At 46.4% G+C, this 14,666-nt stretch overlaps 2 protein-coding genes across 2 annotated transcripts in view; both read right to left on the reverse strand.

The window, feature by feature from the left end:
• Positions 1-1,357: 1,357 nt before the first annotated feature.
• On the reverse strand, positions 1,358-9,168 carry LOC125946286 (endothelin-converting enzyme 1-like). The gene is made up of 4 exons (XM_049668986.1): positions 9,145-9,168; positions 8,780-8,893; positions 3,644-3,784; positions 1,358-1,693 (listed from the first exon to the last, which is right to left on the reverse strand). Exons 1-4 carry the CDS (start codon positions 9,166-9,168, stop codon positions 1,358-1,360), a joined length of 615 nt encoding a protein of 204 aa, XP_049524943.1.
• LOC119455453 (neprilysin-1-like) overlaps positions 8,782-14,666 on the reverse strand; it is a 30,634-nt gene continuing 24,749 nt past the window's right edge. Inside the window, exon 3 of the mRNA XM_049668794.1 lies at positions 8,782-8,893. The gene's annotated coding sequence lies outside the window, so the exon portion shown is untranslated. The remainder of the gene's footprint in view (positions 8,894-14,666) is intronic.

The following is a 14,666-nucleotide window of genomic DNA, read 5'->3' on the forward strand; positions in this document are numbered from 1 at the left end:
GTCAAGATGAGCGGTGAAATTGATGACGCGAAATCGCAGCATGTGCAGCTGAAAACTGTTGCTGGCACGCGAAGCTTCAGCGCTGGATGCTCATGCTCGTGACGACCGACTGATTCGGTTCATAACAAAGGCGGTGTATTGCTCGGACAACCACTGAAGCGCTATAAGGAAACAAATTGAAAACAAAACGATACATAATTCCGACCACCATTTCGCCCTTTCGCTCTGAGGTTTCGTAAACGTATGCTTTGCCGAAGAAGCAAGCTCCTTCATACCCACGAATGCCTTACCCACTTATTCTGCCCCAGTGGCCTTAGTAACCGATATTGTACCCCTGACACACAGGCATTCTAAAGTCCTTTAGGTAAGGGGGCATCTACCGGAAAGGCGTTCAAGCGCAGTGACAGACAAGAAAGGAGTATCTCCCTCCCGGCAAAGTCCCTTTGCGGAGAAGAAGATCGGGCGTCTACTTTTCGAGCGGAAAGGTGTACTCTCGCATACAGCGTGCACAACTCATCAATAGACGAAAACGTGTTACATAACTACGGTGCCTCGTAAGTATCTTTTTTACCTTGGAAAATGTTTAAATTTTTAGTGGTAATGTGATTTGTCGAGCAGTGAAGATTTACTCTAGCTATACTCTCAAACGCTCGCACCACGTCGCTAGCGCCGCCATGCTCAATTCCGAATATACACATTTATAAGCCATCAAAAGTCGTAAAACATGTTTTTAGGTCCTACAGTCACTAAATGTAGTCTATATACGCAACTTTTTGTAAATTTTTTCTCTCTTGCTGCTTTAACAAACAGCACCTTTTTTTTTTGCGAAGTTCATTTGAGGAACCACCTAAGAGGTTAGTGTGATGCCGTGTGTCATCGGCGCAACTGCTTTCTGCAAAGGGTCCTTCGGATTAACAAAAGGGCTTTCCTGCAAAGGACTTTACTTTTGCCCGTGTGTCAGGGGTATTATACAGGAAGACTGCTGCTGCCACCTCTTTAGAAGGAATCTTTGCCGTGAATGAAAAAAGTGCTCCCAACACGGTGGCCTTGTTCTCTTACGACACTAAGGTATTTATTCATCAATGTAGAATTATAAAACTTTACTTTAAGGCTGTATTACAACTATTGTAGACAAAAAGCTGTCTAAACTGTTGAGCGACACATAACTGTGTCCCTTTGCGCGTATACTTCGACATCAACGACACAAACATTTCAGAAATCATTCGCTTACGATTACGCAATTAACACTGCATATTACACTTCGTCACGATACGCTCAAATCACAGCCCTTGTAGCTCACTCCGCAGCAACTTAATCCATGCACGCCCAGGGCCTCCTTTCTTAATTGTGTCCTCGTCTACCAGAAAGAGCACTTGCGCGGCGGATTCATGTAGGCGCTGGCGCTGCATCCGAACGCCGCCGAGAACTGGGGCATGTGCATCAGGGGCACGATGCAGCGCGAGCGACCCCTGGCATATCCCTGGCTACGGTGCACGGTGAGCGAACGACACCACTTGACGCAGTGGCCGATGAAGAAGAGTTGCTCGGCGCCGAACCCGGCCACCGTGAGCGCGCGCCTGTGATCGGGCAGCGACCGGAACGCCTCGTACGCCAGCGGGGCGCCGGAGAAGTCGGCCAGGTTCTCCGGGTCCTGACCCACACCGGGTTCCAGGCCGAGTCTGTTCTGCTCCACCTGCACACATGGAGGGCGAGCTCTGTTTCCAATAAATAAATAAATAAATAAATAAATAAATAAATAAATAAATAAATAAATAAATAAATAAATAAATAAATAAATAAATAAATAAATAAATAAATAAATAAATCTTTATTAGTGGTAAATTAAGAGAATACAATACAGGCAGATGTGCAGAAGGAGGTCCTATGGTTACAGACCGCAGGCGGGACCTCCTGTGTTAATACACAAGAACAAGAAAACTGATAAAGCGAGCAGATAATAATAAAAACAATTTCAAAACGTTACTCTTAACAAAGACAGCGTCAAATATCTAGGCGATATTTAGGCGATTACCTAGAAAGTCATACTGAAACACACGGAGTCAACAAAGTTAGCGGAACGCAACAGTTACACATTGATTAAATACATTTCTAGCTTTCGCCTAAATACATAAACAGGTGCCTACCCCAATGTTGGCACCGGAAATGCGAAGTTGGTTCACTTGGTTGGCGTTCAGCTTTGTCGGGCACTCAAGGGAATTACGGCTTGTCTACCTTTGCTTTGGGTGCACGTTGAGAACCACAGGTGGTTAAAATAAGTCCGGATCTTTACCATACGCAGTCCCTCATAGCCTCGCCCTTAATGTACGCCGTCTCATAAATATCATGCCGCAGAAAGTTTTTCGAATTCACACACGTTCACGCGTCTTTCGGCCTGACTCGCCATTTGGTGACCAGTCGCGGTCGGTCGCGCCACCTCCGTCAATCGGCGGCGTAAAGAGCACCCCAAGAGTGGCGGCTTTCGTTTGCGCGAAGCGCAACTATACTTGTGAATCTATCCTAATATTCATCTTTATTTTTAGAGCGCAGCTCTTAAAGCACCCGTTCTTGCGGCGACCGTCGGCATTGTCCTCGTATTCGAGTGAACGAGCACAGCGAAGGATGCAAGAAAACGCGGAGCGCAGCGGGAGATGAAAATATGGTGATAGCGAAATGAGGGCGAGGAGGAGGAAAGCGGAGAAGGAGGGCGCAGCGGCACCGTGAGGCTACAGTGGCTACTGTAGTGAGGGGGAAAGCGGAGGAGAAGGTTATGGTGAAAGCGTGAGAAGAAAAGCGTAGTGCCGCGCAAAACGGGCTTTGCGGCGACGATGGCTACGAGATGGCGCCAGAGTAGCGCGCGTCGTCTAGGAGGTCTGTGCGGCGGCTGCTGTGAATCGCGCCCACGCGTCCCCCACGCGCTGCCTCTCGCGATCTCCCGATTAGCAAGGCAGTCGCGCCACACTTCATTGGTTCTGTTTGCAACGTGCCGCATTAGACAGATTGTACGCGCCAGCCAATATATCGCGAAATAATCGTCGGTGAACTTTTTATTTAAGAAAACTAAATTCTGGGGTATTACACGCCAAAGCCACAATCTGATAATGAGGCCCGCTGTAGGGGGGGGGGGGGACTCCGGATTAATTTTGACCGCCTGGGGTTCTTTACCGTGCACACAATGCACGGTACACGGGAGCTCTTACTTTTCGCCTCGATCGAAACGCGGCCGCCGCGGGCGGTATTTGATCCTGCGTCCCTGGCTTAGCAAGCGCAACATTTTATTGGTCTTTTTGCTTTTGTTTTTATCTGTGCAATATACTGTTAGCCTTTGGAGAAACGCTGTGAGTAGGAGTTGAAAATAGAAAGCAAGGCAAAAGAAAAAAGAAAAGAAGAAAAGAAAAAAAAACGCATTTGGACAGTGTCAGGTTCAGAAAATATGCTTTACATTGAACAGAGCAACCCCAAACAGCATGACATCAAAAATCACTACGCAGCTGTAGCACACCGGGGTGCATAACTCTGAAAAATAAAAGCACTTAATTGCAATGTCAATGCAATTATGTGCAATGCAATTTAATAGCATAAGTTGTGGTGAAGCTTTGACACCTGATGCTGCAAGAACGCGACGATATGCAATGGCCCCTCTCACCTCGGCGTGGCTGCGGCGTATGCACTGAAGCCTCTGATGGTACTCGCGGCTCGTGGTGACGGTCCAGGCCCACGGCTGGCCGTGATGGTCAAGGTTGCGACCATGCGTGTCGTACGCGTGCATCATCTCGTGACCCACTGCCTGTGAGTGCATGCGTTCAAGTTAATTCTGACAGGAAAACGTTTTACATTAACATCTTATTGACTGAGCGATTGTAAATCACTACGTTAGGCGAAAGAAGAAGTAGGGACCGTGTTGCTTATGTTTTGCGTTTTGATTGTGCTTTCAACGGTAAGCGAAATAAATTATAGAAGTGTGTGTTTCCGAATTAACTTCAAGAGGCTGTCCGGTGCATTTTCTTTAATGCGCTAGCGTTAGGAGGGTCAAAGTGGAAAAAAAAAGTGTATGTATGTAAAGTGTGGGCAGTCGGTAACGTGGTAGAGAGAGAGGGAATGGGAGATCTTAGAAGAGTCTATATATCTGTATGTTTAAACACACAAATATATATATATATATATATATATATATATATATATATATATATTGTGATGAAGCAGAGGCGCCCCTGTGTACGTGCCGACTGAAGAGGAAGACGAAGGACCATGCCGTGATCGCGAGGGAACCCCGTGCTACGAACAGCCCTAGCAGTGCCTACCTGTACCTAGCGTTCCTTGCAACGTTATAGACGACAATAAACCTCGTCGCAATATAAATATATATATTGTAAAGGCGTTTATTGCACGCAAGCGTAAGGCTGACCGTCCGATCAGTTCAGGGAACCGCAAGTGCGAGCGGCGTAGTGCGAGCGATGCGCTGGAGAGACTGCCCCACTAGACAGCACTAGTAAGGATGCCCCACTGCATCGTCCCTCTTCTTCACTGCAATTACCCCGGGGACGAAAAAGGGAGCCGTCCGGCGACCTAACAGTTCACTATTAGGGGATCATAAAACTGCTTGAGGCGCTCGACGTCGATAATGTCGCGTCCGCGACGGCGCATGTCCGAAGATGGTTCGACGGGCTCAATCACATAGTTGACCGGTGATGCACGCTCGACGATGCGGTAGGGACCTTCATACTTGGGTATTAACTTGGAAGACAGACCAGGTGCAGCGGAAGGAACTGAGAGCCACACAAGCGCTCCAGGAAGAAAGGTGGGCGCAGAGGTGTTGTCACCGCGCGTGTTCTTCTGGCGCTCTTGGTCATTGGAGGTAAAGGCCCGGGCGAGGTCGCGGCATGTCTCACCGTATCAGAAATGGGCGCACATTCAGATGCGTCGGGCCGGTATGGTAGCATTGTGTCGATGGTGTGCGATGGGTACCGGCCGTACAATAAGAATATGGTGAAAAACCAGTAGTGCTCTGCGTAGCGGTATTGTACGCGTAGGTGACGAAGGGCAGAATGGCGTCCCAGTTCGTGTGGCCGGAGGACACGTACATTGAGAGCATGTCGCCGAGCGTACGGTTGAAGCGTTCCGTGAGTCCCATTGGTTTGAGGATGGTACGCAGTTGTTGTGCGATGAACAACGTGGCACTCTTTGAGAACAGCTTCAACTACTTCCGAGAGGAAGACACGTCCGCGGTCACTGAGCAGATCCTGGGGTGGCCCATGACGGAGAATGAACCGATGAAGCAGGAAGGAGGCAACGTCAGCGTATCGCGTAAGGTGATCAACTGCAGCGTATCGCGTAAGGTGGTCAACTGCCACAATAGCCCAGCGGTTTCCAGCCGATGTCATGGGGAGGGGCCCGTACAAATCTATACCGACGCGCCCAAAGGGCCGGGTGGGGCAAGGTAAAGGTTGCAGCCCAGCTGGCGAGAGGCGGGGTGAAGATTTCCGGCGCTGGCAATCGAGACAAGAGCGTACGAACTTCTGAACGTAGCTGTGCATCCCTCGCCAGTAGTACCACTGTTGAAGGCGCTGGTAAGTCTTGAAAACGCCAGAGTGGGCACACTGGGGATCGGCGTGGAAAGCTGCGCAAATATCGGAACGCAGGCTGCGAGGCACTACTAACAACCACTCGGCGGCCGTCGGAGCTGTAATTGCGCCGGTGAAGCAGGTCGTCGCGAATGGCGAAATGGTGAGCTTGACGGCGCAACGCGCGGGTTGTTGACCATGGTCGATGGATCAGAGAGCCAACCTATAAGCGACGCAATCCAGGGGTCCTTGCGCTGCTCAGAAGCGATGGTGCGAAAGTCGATGGAAGACACAGTCAACTGAGATATATTGTTGTCAGCCAAGGGAGAGCGCGAGAGGGCATCGGCGTCCGAGTGGTGTCGTCCGCTGCGGTAGAGTACGCGGATGTCGTAGTCTTGCAGGCGTAGTGCCCAACGTGCAAGACGGCCGGACGGATCTTTCAATGACGCCAGCCAACAGAGTGCGTGGTGGTCCGTGATGACATCAAATGGGCGGCCATACAAATATGGCCGGAACTTAGTAAGAGCCCAGATGATCGCGAGACGTTCTTTTTCTGTCACTGTGTAATTATGCTCGGCTTTCGTAAGCGTTCGGCTGGCATAAGCGACGACATACTCAGGGAACCCTTGCTTGCGTTGCGCGAGGACAGCGCCAAGGCCAACACCGCTGGCATCTGTGTGCACCTCTGTAGGGGCCGTCGGATCGTAGTGGCGCAAAATTGGGGGGGGGGGGGGGGGGAGGAAGTCAGCAAACGACGAAGACTCGTGAACACCTCGTCACACTCTGATGACCACGAGGTGAGGAGCCCGTTGCCCCATAGGAGCTTCGTCAGGGGCGATATAAATTCCGAATGAAGCGTCTGAAGTACGAGCATAGACCGATGAAACTGCGCAATTATAGTGCGTCCGAACTATCATGCATCAATATTTAGAAAATTGGAGGACGCTTAAGCTTCGCATTTAAGAGTGGAACGTGATAGCGTTAAGGGCCCCGTGTCGCAGAAAATCCGGCGTTGGCGTGGATGTCGGCATCCGTGGCGGACAAAATCATCCCCAACCACCCCGCGCAGGCTCTCCGCATTCACTAGACGCCGACGCCGTGGCGCAAGGTGTTAGTGCAGGAGAAAATTATCCCGAACCGCCCCAACCGCGCAGGCCCTCCGCGTAGTGCAAGGTATTAGTGAACAAACATTGAATTTCTCACAGTGAAATCCGTCAGAAAAATGGTAAAGAACGACTTAACCACAACCTACACACAAGGTGGCGTCGGACTGTTATTTGAATGTACAAGAAAACCTAATTCTGTTACGAGGAAGCTCAAACACAAACCCCTTTTGCCCAGCATTTCTACCATACCAACAGCGGCGCACTCGAGTAGGCTAGGGTGCCTACATGCAACGCCGCACGGCGTTGCATGTAGGCTCCCTAGGGTAGGCTACTTACGAAAATCTTATCCCGATGGCGCTCGCATCCTCGGCAGGTCAAATTGGGACTTGGCATGGCCTGCATAATGCGTTTTGGACCCGCGCACGCGTCGGGGCACTAGCAAACAATTAATAAAATAATAAAAAAGGTCATAGGGCCTTCACATTTCAATATAAGACGACTTACATTGCTCCTGGAAAAACGTGTTTCCAGTAATGCATTTTCGTTTAAAAGTGAAGCCGACTTCAAGGGGATCGGTGTAAGCTTGGTCTTTGTAAGCTGGCTTTCCCACGTTCTGTGTAGCAGCGAAGCCTACTGAAATAAAAATGCGATGCCAGCGGGTCCCGATAACGCTATCGCGTTCCACTCTTAAAGGCGAAACTTAAGCGTCCTCCAATTTTTTTTCTTTCAGTAGGCTTCACTAGGTTGTGGTTAAGTCGTACTTTGCCATTTTTCTGTCGGATTTCTCTGTGAGAAATTAAATTTTTGTTCACTAACACCCCGTGCCACGCGGAGGAACTGCGCGGTCGGGGTGGTTGCGGATGATTTTCTCCGCCACGCCGAAGCCGGATTTTCTGCGACACAGAGCCCTTAACGCTGTCACATTAAAAGTTAATTAAGGCTTTTAGTGTCGGCTTTCTTCGGAGATGACGCAGCCCCAGCGTAGCTTTTTTTTTCTCGGATACTGTAAAACGAACACGACTGCTCATTTTGGTTGTGCAGTAATGAATAAAACATGAAACAGATAATGGCAAATTCCTAATCTGTTGGTGTGGTCCTCACATTCATATCTGAGAAAAGGAATGTCAAAAGGAACATGGCGGAACAGAAACGCGGAAACATACCGGTACGTCAATGACTCCGAAAGGGTTAGAAATGTTTTGTTAATTAGTGTTCAGGCACGTTATTAACGCCAAAGTATGTCCGCCTCGCCGAAGAACTTATCCGTAAACAGGCCTAGTTCGCTACGCTCATAGTGTTCTTATAAAAAAGAGCGGTATGATGTAAAAACAAAGGAGCTAAATGGTCATTTATAGGCGCAATAAAGTCAGTCATAAACCACATCTTAATCTTTAATTCGTGCTCGTGGAGCAAAAAGGCAGGGCCGTGTTGCACGAGAATAAATAGTCATTTACGTATAATCTGGTCAATACTGATCACTTTCTCTCGTGTCGAAGAATACACACCGTATATGTATAGCTGCCTTCTGAAAGCACAAATAGCGAGAATAGAATGTTTTGAAGAGCAAATCAGGTTTTCTACTGCCATATTGATCTCTCTATATAACGATACCTCTTCTGTTTTCACCTGTTTTGCGGCTGTGTTTTCAAACTACTCGCATTTTTATGAGCCTCTGAGTAAATAACTAACTTCAAAACGAATGTAAAATTAATAATGGCATATTTAAATAACGATACACTAAAGTATTAGTGATAGCTTATAACCCTAATTTTGAAGAGTTATTTAATTTTCAATTCTGTATAAACGTGTTATAAAATATTTGTTACGATAATTTTATTCACCCGTTTCGCTTTTCGGAAGTCCTTAGCTTGCCAAAGTGCACATTATGTACGGGGCGTGGCAGCCCGTCAAGCGGTCCTTAAGGCAGCGTGTTTTCTCCCCAACGCTTATTGTCGTTGGAAAATGGAACAAGGTGAACCTAACTGAAACGAGAAAGTTTTGGTGCCTGGTCTCTGTAACGTGCAACCTTTTATTAAAGTTATGCAATGCCAATAGCTGCCCTTCAAACTTCTCTTGACAATGGAATGACACATAAAAGTGCGGCGTCCACAGCACCTGTCCCAGCGCGCCGTAGTTGTAGGCGTCGGCAGCGTCGTGGAAGTACACGGGCTCCTGGATGATGCCGGCCGGGACCAGCACCCGATTGCCGGACAGGTAGTACGCGTTCACCTGGCGGAGACGTCATTGAGCTGATGTGAGGACACAATAGGGAAAGCGAAGAGGAGGACAGACCTCGCAGTCGCACCTCACTTATTTGCCGCAAAAGAACCTTGAAAAATGTTCTCACACACGTAAGGCAAAAAAGGCAAGAAATAACAACGACAACGCCTTAACAAACATCACAGGAAAGAATGAAGAGAGAAATAGCTTGCGCGAACAATTTTCAGAAAAGATAGGTGCCAATATGAAGCTGCACCAACCTGCGGATAACCGCCCAGGAACATGGCTGAATAAATGGAGCGACGTATGCAGAAACTGCCCAAACAATGCGAAGGCTAAGAGAAGCCTTCGAGAAGAGAAGGATAAGTTGAAGAAACAAGAGAAGGCGAAGGCTAAGTTGAAGGTACGGCGCCGGCGCTCGATACCTTCGACTAAGTCCAGCGCCCGGCCTTCCAAGTTCGGCTACTACTTATTACTGTGGGTCCTCTGGGTATCCCTTCCGGTTTCCTATAATTATCGCCGGCAGTGCCCACCTTACAACAATACTGCGTTCTATACGTACAGTTTTCGGAATTCTATAAAAAAGCACCTGCGGTAGATAGCAGTGATTTTACTCCTTTAGCTGAATTACCTAAACATTTGGGAAATATTCGCACGAGAAGTCGAAATACATAATCCACTAGATTACAAAATTTCGCTAATTAACGTTCAAGGTACAGCCGACTCTCGTTAATTTGAGTTCATTTATTTCGATCTATTGCTTGATTCGAACACTCTGAAAAGCCACGGCGATAAATCATAAATTACTGCGGAAGAAAAGCTTGTTTAGTGAGAACGCGAAAGCGTAACGCTTCGGTCAATTTGACACGCACTGGTGTACCCTCATGCGCGTAGTCGTTACCAAGGCTGCAAAGCACAAGAAATGCAGCAGACAGTGCAGGAGTGAAGCTAAATGTTACTTTACTTTTTTCTTTTCAGAGCGTTATTTTTCCTTTCTGCCGAACGCTGTGACAGATTTTAAAGACCTCATCGCCGCGTGCCGGTTCAGTTTCGCTTCAAAAGCAACAACAAAAGACATACTTTGATCAATGAAAATACTTTAAATTGTTCATTTCCCCGTCATTCTTAATTAGATCTTTGGGATAATTAGACCAAATATTGCTATCCCGCAAGGGCGGAATTAAGGGGAGTCGACTGTAATTGCTTTGGGCACATACTGCAATTTTTTAGGACTTGTGACCGATGAGTTCGCAGTGCATATGCACTCGGAAAGTATTTTCACGATAACGCCGATTTCGAGATATGCGTTTCAAAAATTTCAGACGAAATGCATTGATGTTCGAGTTATGTTTGTCTTGCAAAGCATGAAAAGGCGTTTTGTTAAAGAGGCAAGTTAAATAGCCATGTATTCCATTCTCAACTTTGACGGTGCTTATCTCGAAACTGGTGCTAGTTAAAAAAAAACTGTTTTCAGAGGATGTGCCATACAGACATACTGGCTTGAAATTGTAAAGTGCAATGTGTGCCCTAAGTTACTTAATTAAAATGTCGACTAGTGGAATTTCGAAAATTAGTCGATTCATTTTGATGCATCGGTAGTTATTGTCCGCCTCTTCGAGCAACCCGGTTTCAGGATTACAGTAATGCTGTCTGCCACAGATGCTTCTATTTAATCTAAAAAAAGAGGTCCCCTGTGAAAAGATAATATAGTGCCGAATACAGCGAATACAAACGCACACGTTTTAAACGATTAAAGTAAGCTAGGGCAGAAAATACCCACTGAGGAATAGTCATACAGTGCGTAGCATTAGTTGTAATCCTTATCTTATGAAGCCTAGACTGTACTCTTGATCCCAAGACTGGCGTACTTAAAAAGATAAGCAATTGCAGAGCGTATCACTTACACTATGACGCACTGGCCTCCCCAGTAAACTCATTTTTACTATCAATCTTGTGTTTGGTAAATGAAATAAATGTTGCTGTAGTGCCTTTTTTCTCGCATAATTTGCCACGACACGCTCGGCTTCGTTCCAACGCGTCCTATTCAGAGGCTTCTCGCTGTTGTTGCAGATGCAATTCACTGTTTACTTGCGCTATCCGCAAGCTCTCGCCTGAGTTCCAACCACGCCTCGGCAAGGCCAAATCGAAACGCGCCAACCGTATCAACCTGCTCGCTTGGCCGCGAGAAATTCATAAGGGTGTTCTATGGCGCTTGTCGACGCATGCGTTTGTGGCATAATGGTTGGATTCTGTACTATACTCCACCTAACAAGCTGGTTGCAGCAATGCCGAAGGCACGAGGCGCACACAGGCAATATCCTTGCGCAGTGGTATATAGTTCCGGGCGTAATTAACTGGCTGATTATGGGCTACGCTAGAGAGTTTTATTTTTGCTCGCTACACGATACGGTACATCGATACGTGACGTGTTAGGACCTGTGCGCACGCACATCGTATACCGAGAATTACTGTGGCAGTTACCGCCGGCAACCGTAACAGCCCCCCTAACCATGGCAACATGGCAACACCCACACAGTGCCGACCACCCGCTTCGATCCGAATTCGCGCTTGTTACTGGCTCTCCGCCCTGTCAGCAAGAAACAAGTGGAAGAATGCATCATCGCTAAGTCTTATCTCAAGCGGAGGTGAAATAATTAGGTATGTTTTGCCGTAATTTTTAAGATCGGCTGCTTGTTTTCACACTGCTAGGACTACAGACACGGCACCGAACCATAAGACTGATTTGATTTCTAGTTAGCAGATGGCGCCACAGCATTAGCATTGGTGATGCGTTGACAATGCGCAATGCTATAAAAAGCCTAATTCTTTCCTGCGCCATTAATTTACTACCCAGCTCTAGCATGGTACGTGATGACGGTGGCGAGCAAACGCAAAGTAGACGCCGAGCAGACGCTGTGGCGCAGGTGAACATTTGTAAGGGCGTTCGCCCGTACTACTTGCTAAGGAAGCTGCAAGGTAACTGCAGGGAAAGCGTACGGGTAAAGTGAAGCCCTGCTGTCGAATGCATGTAAAGGCAGCTTTGGCTACGGTGTCAAAACATTTTTTGCGTCAATCCACCAACGATGAAGCATGTAACAGGATGGCAAGGAGACGTTGAGCAGATGACGCCGCGCGGATGAGCACATCTCGAGGGTCATTCGACCTTCCTATTGGCTAAGAATTCGTCTAGCTTCCACAGTGCTGCACCAGCTTGTGAGACGTCGTGTGTTCGAATCCTGGCGTCGTACAATTTAACACGACAGGGTTAAGTGCCATGTCGCAGAAAATTCGGTGTCGGAGTCAGCGGGGTCTCGCGCGAGCGAAAATTTCCTTATATATTTAGGTACATGTATATGCCATGCCTTGCAATATGGCATGCGGAATATGCGGGTTATATTGCCACACCATTCTATCACTAAAGTTGCTCGTACCTTGTCTTTCATTCTTGACAAAGTTATTCCTCGGAACTTTGAGAATAACAGTCCACAAACAAATGTCGTGAAACAAAACACCGAGAGCGCATGGCTTATATTAAGTAATCTTCTCAGACTGACATATTAAAAGTGCGAATCAGTACCAGAAACCTGAAAATTATGTAATTTTATTGGCGCGGCTGTTCACTACCTCCGGGATCGGGCCACGCAAAAGGCCGCGTTCTTATCAAAAAGCTCGCTTTTGTGCATAGCGTTCACCGCCAACGTTTCCCGGCAAAGATTACCGTTACGTAAGCTGCAGTTGCCGGAAAGCGTGAGAAGCAGTCAGGGATATTTGAATGCTATCGCGTTCCACTCTTCAAGGCGAAGCTTAAGCCTCCTGCAACTTCTTTTTTCTTGCATCAAACTCTTCTAGCTTTAATTTATTCTCGTATAATTCTCGCAACCTTAAACATTAGCGCCTGCCTGTTGTACCTGTCTTCTTTTCGTCCTCATCTCTTTTGCGCTGTTTTTTTTTCTTGAAGTATGTTACACCAACTTGCCCACATCAAGCTCATTAAACATTGAGCTGTCTTTATTTTCTTAATCAGCATAAAAATCACAATGCAGCTGGTGGCAATCTAGACCGCAAGGAAACTCAAGAGATTACAAGAAACCGCGATTTCTCTTGGACGTTAAACAAACTTTTCAGCAAACAATGCGCTTATTTCGTTTATTGAGCTGCTCATAAAAATTGCTTACATGTACCATTTCACACAGTTTTGGAGCAAATAGCAGCCATATCATTGTCTCTAAGCACAACATTTCGTCTTTTGCATCGTGAAAATCTGGCTCGTGCTTGTTGCGGCACAAGTCTTGGAAAATGATTCTTTCATGATTTTGAATCTACACAAAGTATTTGTTCTGGCTAGACAGTTTTCAAACAACTTGAACGTGTTGAATTTGGCCACTACAGGGCACGAGAAAAAAGAGCACAGGTGCACAGAAGCACTGGGGAGAATCAGTTAGATGCATTGCTTCTGGTCATTCACCAGGGGGCAAAATGTACTTTTAAGCGAGAGAGTGACCTTGAATCAGAGATGGACGGGAGGCACATTGACAGTAATTGCGGCTCATGCATGTAGTGGCAGCACAAGATGAGAAATGATTGTGGCATTGCGATGCAGTAAATGTGTCAACACTTATATACAATCCCCCAGTGAGGGGGAACATAAAATATATGTTGTGAGGTAAAGATTGGGGTTTTAGGAGACAGCAAGAAATTTCAGGCTTTAGTTGAGAGGCTGCGACACGAAGGACCATGTTAGTAGCGGGATACCAACATAAACTCGGTAGGAGGGACTTCATCGTTTAGTGCATTCATGAAGTAGAATTTGGGAGTATGAGTGAAGGATTGTAAGTTTAAATAAGGGAGTGCTGTTTGTCAGCGTATTTCCAAGCTAGCAATGGAAAAAAGGTGTGTGCTCAGAGGAAGATAGTTGAGACGTACTAAATTTTCCAGGGAAATGTGCCGAAATGTTAATTCTTACTAATATTAGTAAATAAGAAATAAATACAAAACATAAACTTAAAGTTTTAAGGATACAAAAAGGGCCTGATAAACTGCACAGGAGAGTTGGAGATTGTTGGGCTGAATGCATGCATTGCAGGGCAGGTGAGAGCGCCTCTGGGGGTTTCTTAATTTTCATTTTGTGTGCACTCTCTCTGTACAAAAGTATTATTTGCCTCCTACCATAAAACATGTTAAGAACAACTATTGTCTTATGTCTTTTGTATCTCAGTCTTATTGTGTCTCGTCCCGTAGAGTTCCCAGCTGCAGATTTTATACATGTCAATTTTATAGTAAGGTAACATCCATGCTCCTAGACAAGTACGTGTAGTTGAGAGATGTCGTTGGAAGTGTATCTTTAAATTTTATGCACTCATAAATTTGCATGCTGAAAATCTATTGTAAATTTATTTATTTTTACTGCTAGGTATTCAATTTTGTATTCACAATGACTTAGTGGTTTAGCGTTCACGGTAAATTGTAATCTCTAATTTTGCAAAATAAAACTTTCCCCTTCCTTTTTTCTCTTGTCCAGTTACCTCAGCTATGCTTTGAGTTTGGTCACATAAATAAGAGAGCTGCTTTCACGAGTTTGTTTCCTTATCAAATTTTCCGTAGTGTACAGGTTCGTAATGAACCGCATGGGATGAACTCTCATGATACTGTTCTTATTTTGCTAACGCAGGTTGACAAGTTTCCAGCATAACCATGCGCTGCATTTGTTGGTCAAGATGCTCAGACAATGGAGTTTCTGTTCCTCGTGGTTAACTGTAAACAGTATTTTTCTTTTATGAAAACT

This window comes from Dermacentor silvarum, chromosome 6 (genome assembly GCF_013339745.2).
Source record: "Dermacentor silvarum isolate Dsil-2018 chromosome 6, BIME_Dsil_1.4, whole genome shotgun sequence".
Taxonomy (NCBI): Eukaryota; Metazoa; Arthropoda; class Arachnida; order Ixodida; family Ixodidae; genus Dermacentor; species Dermacentor silvarum.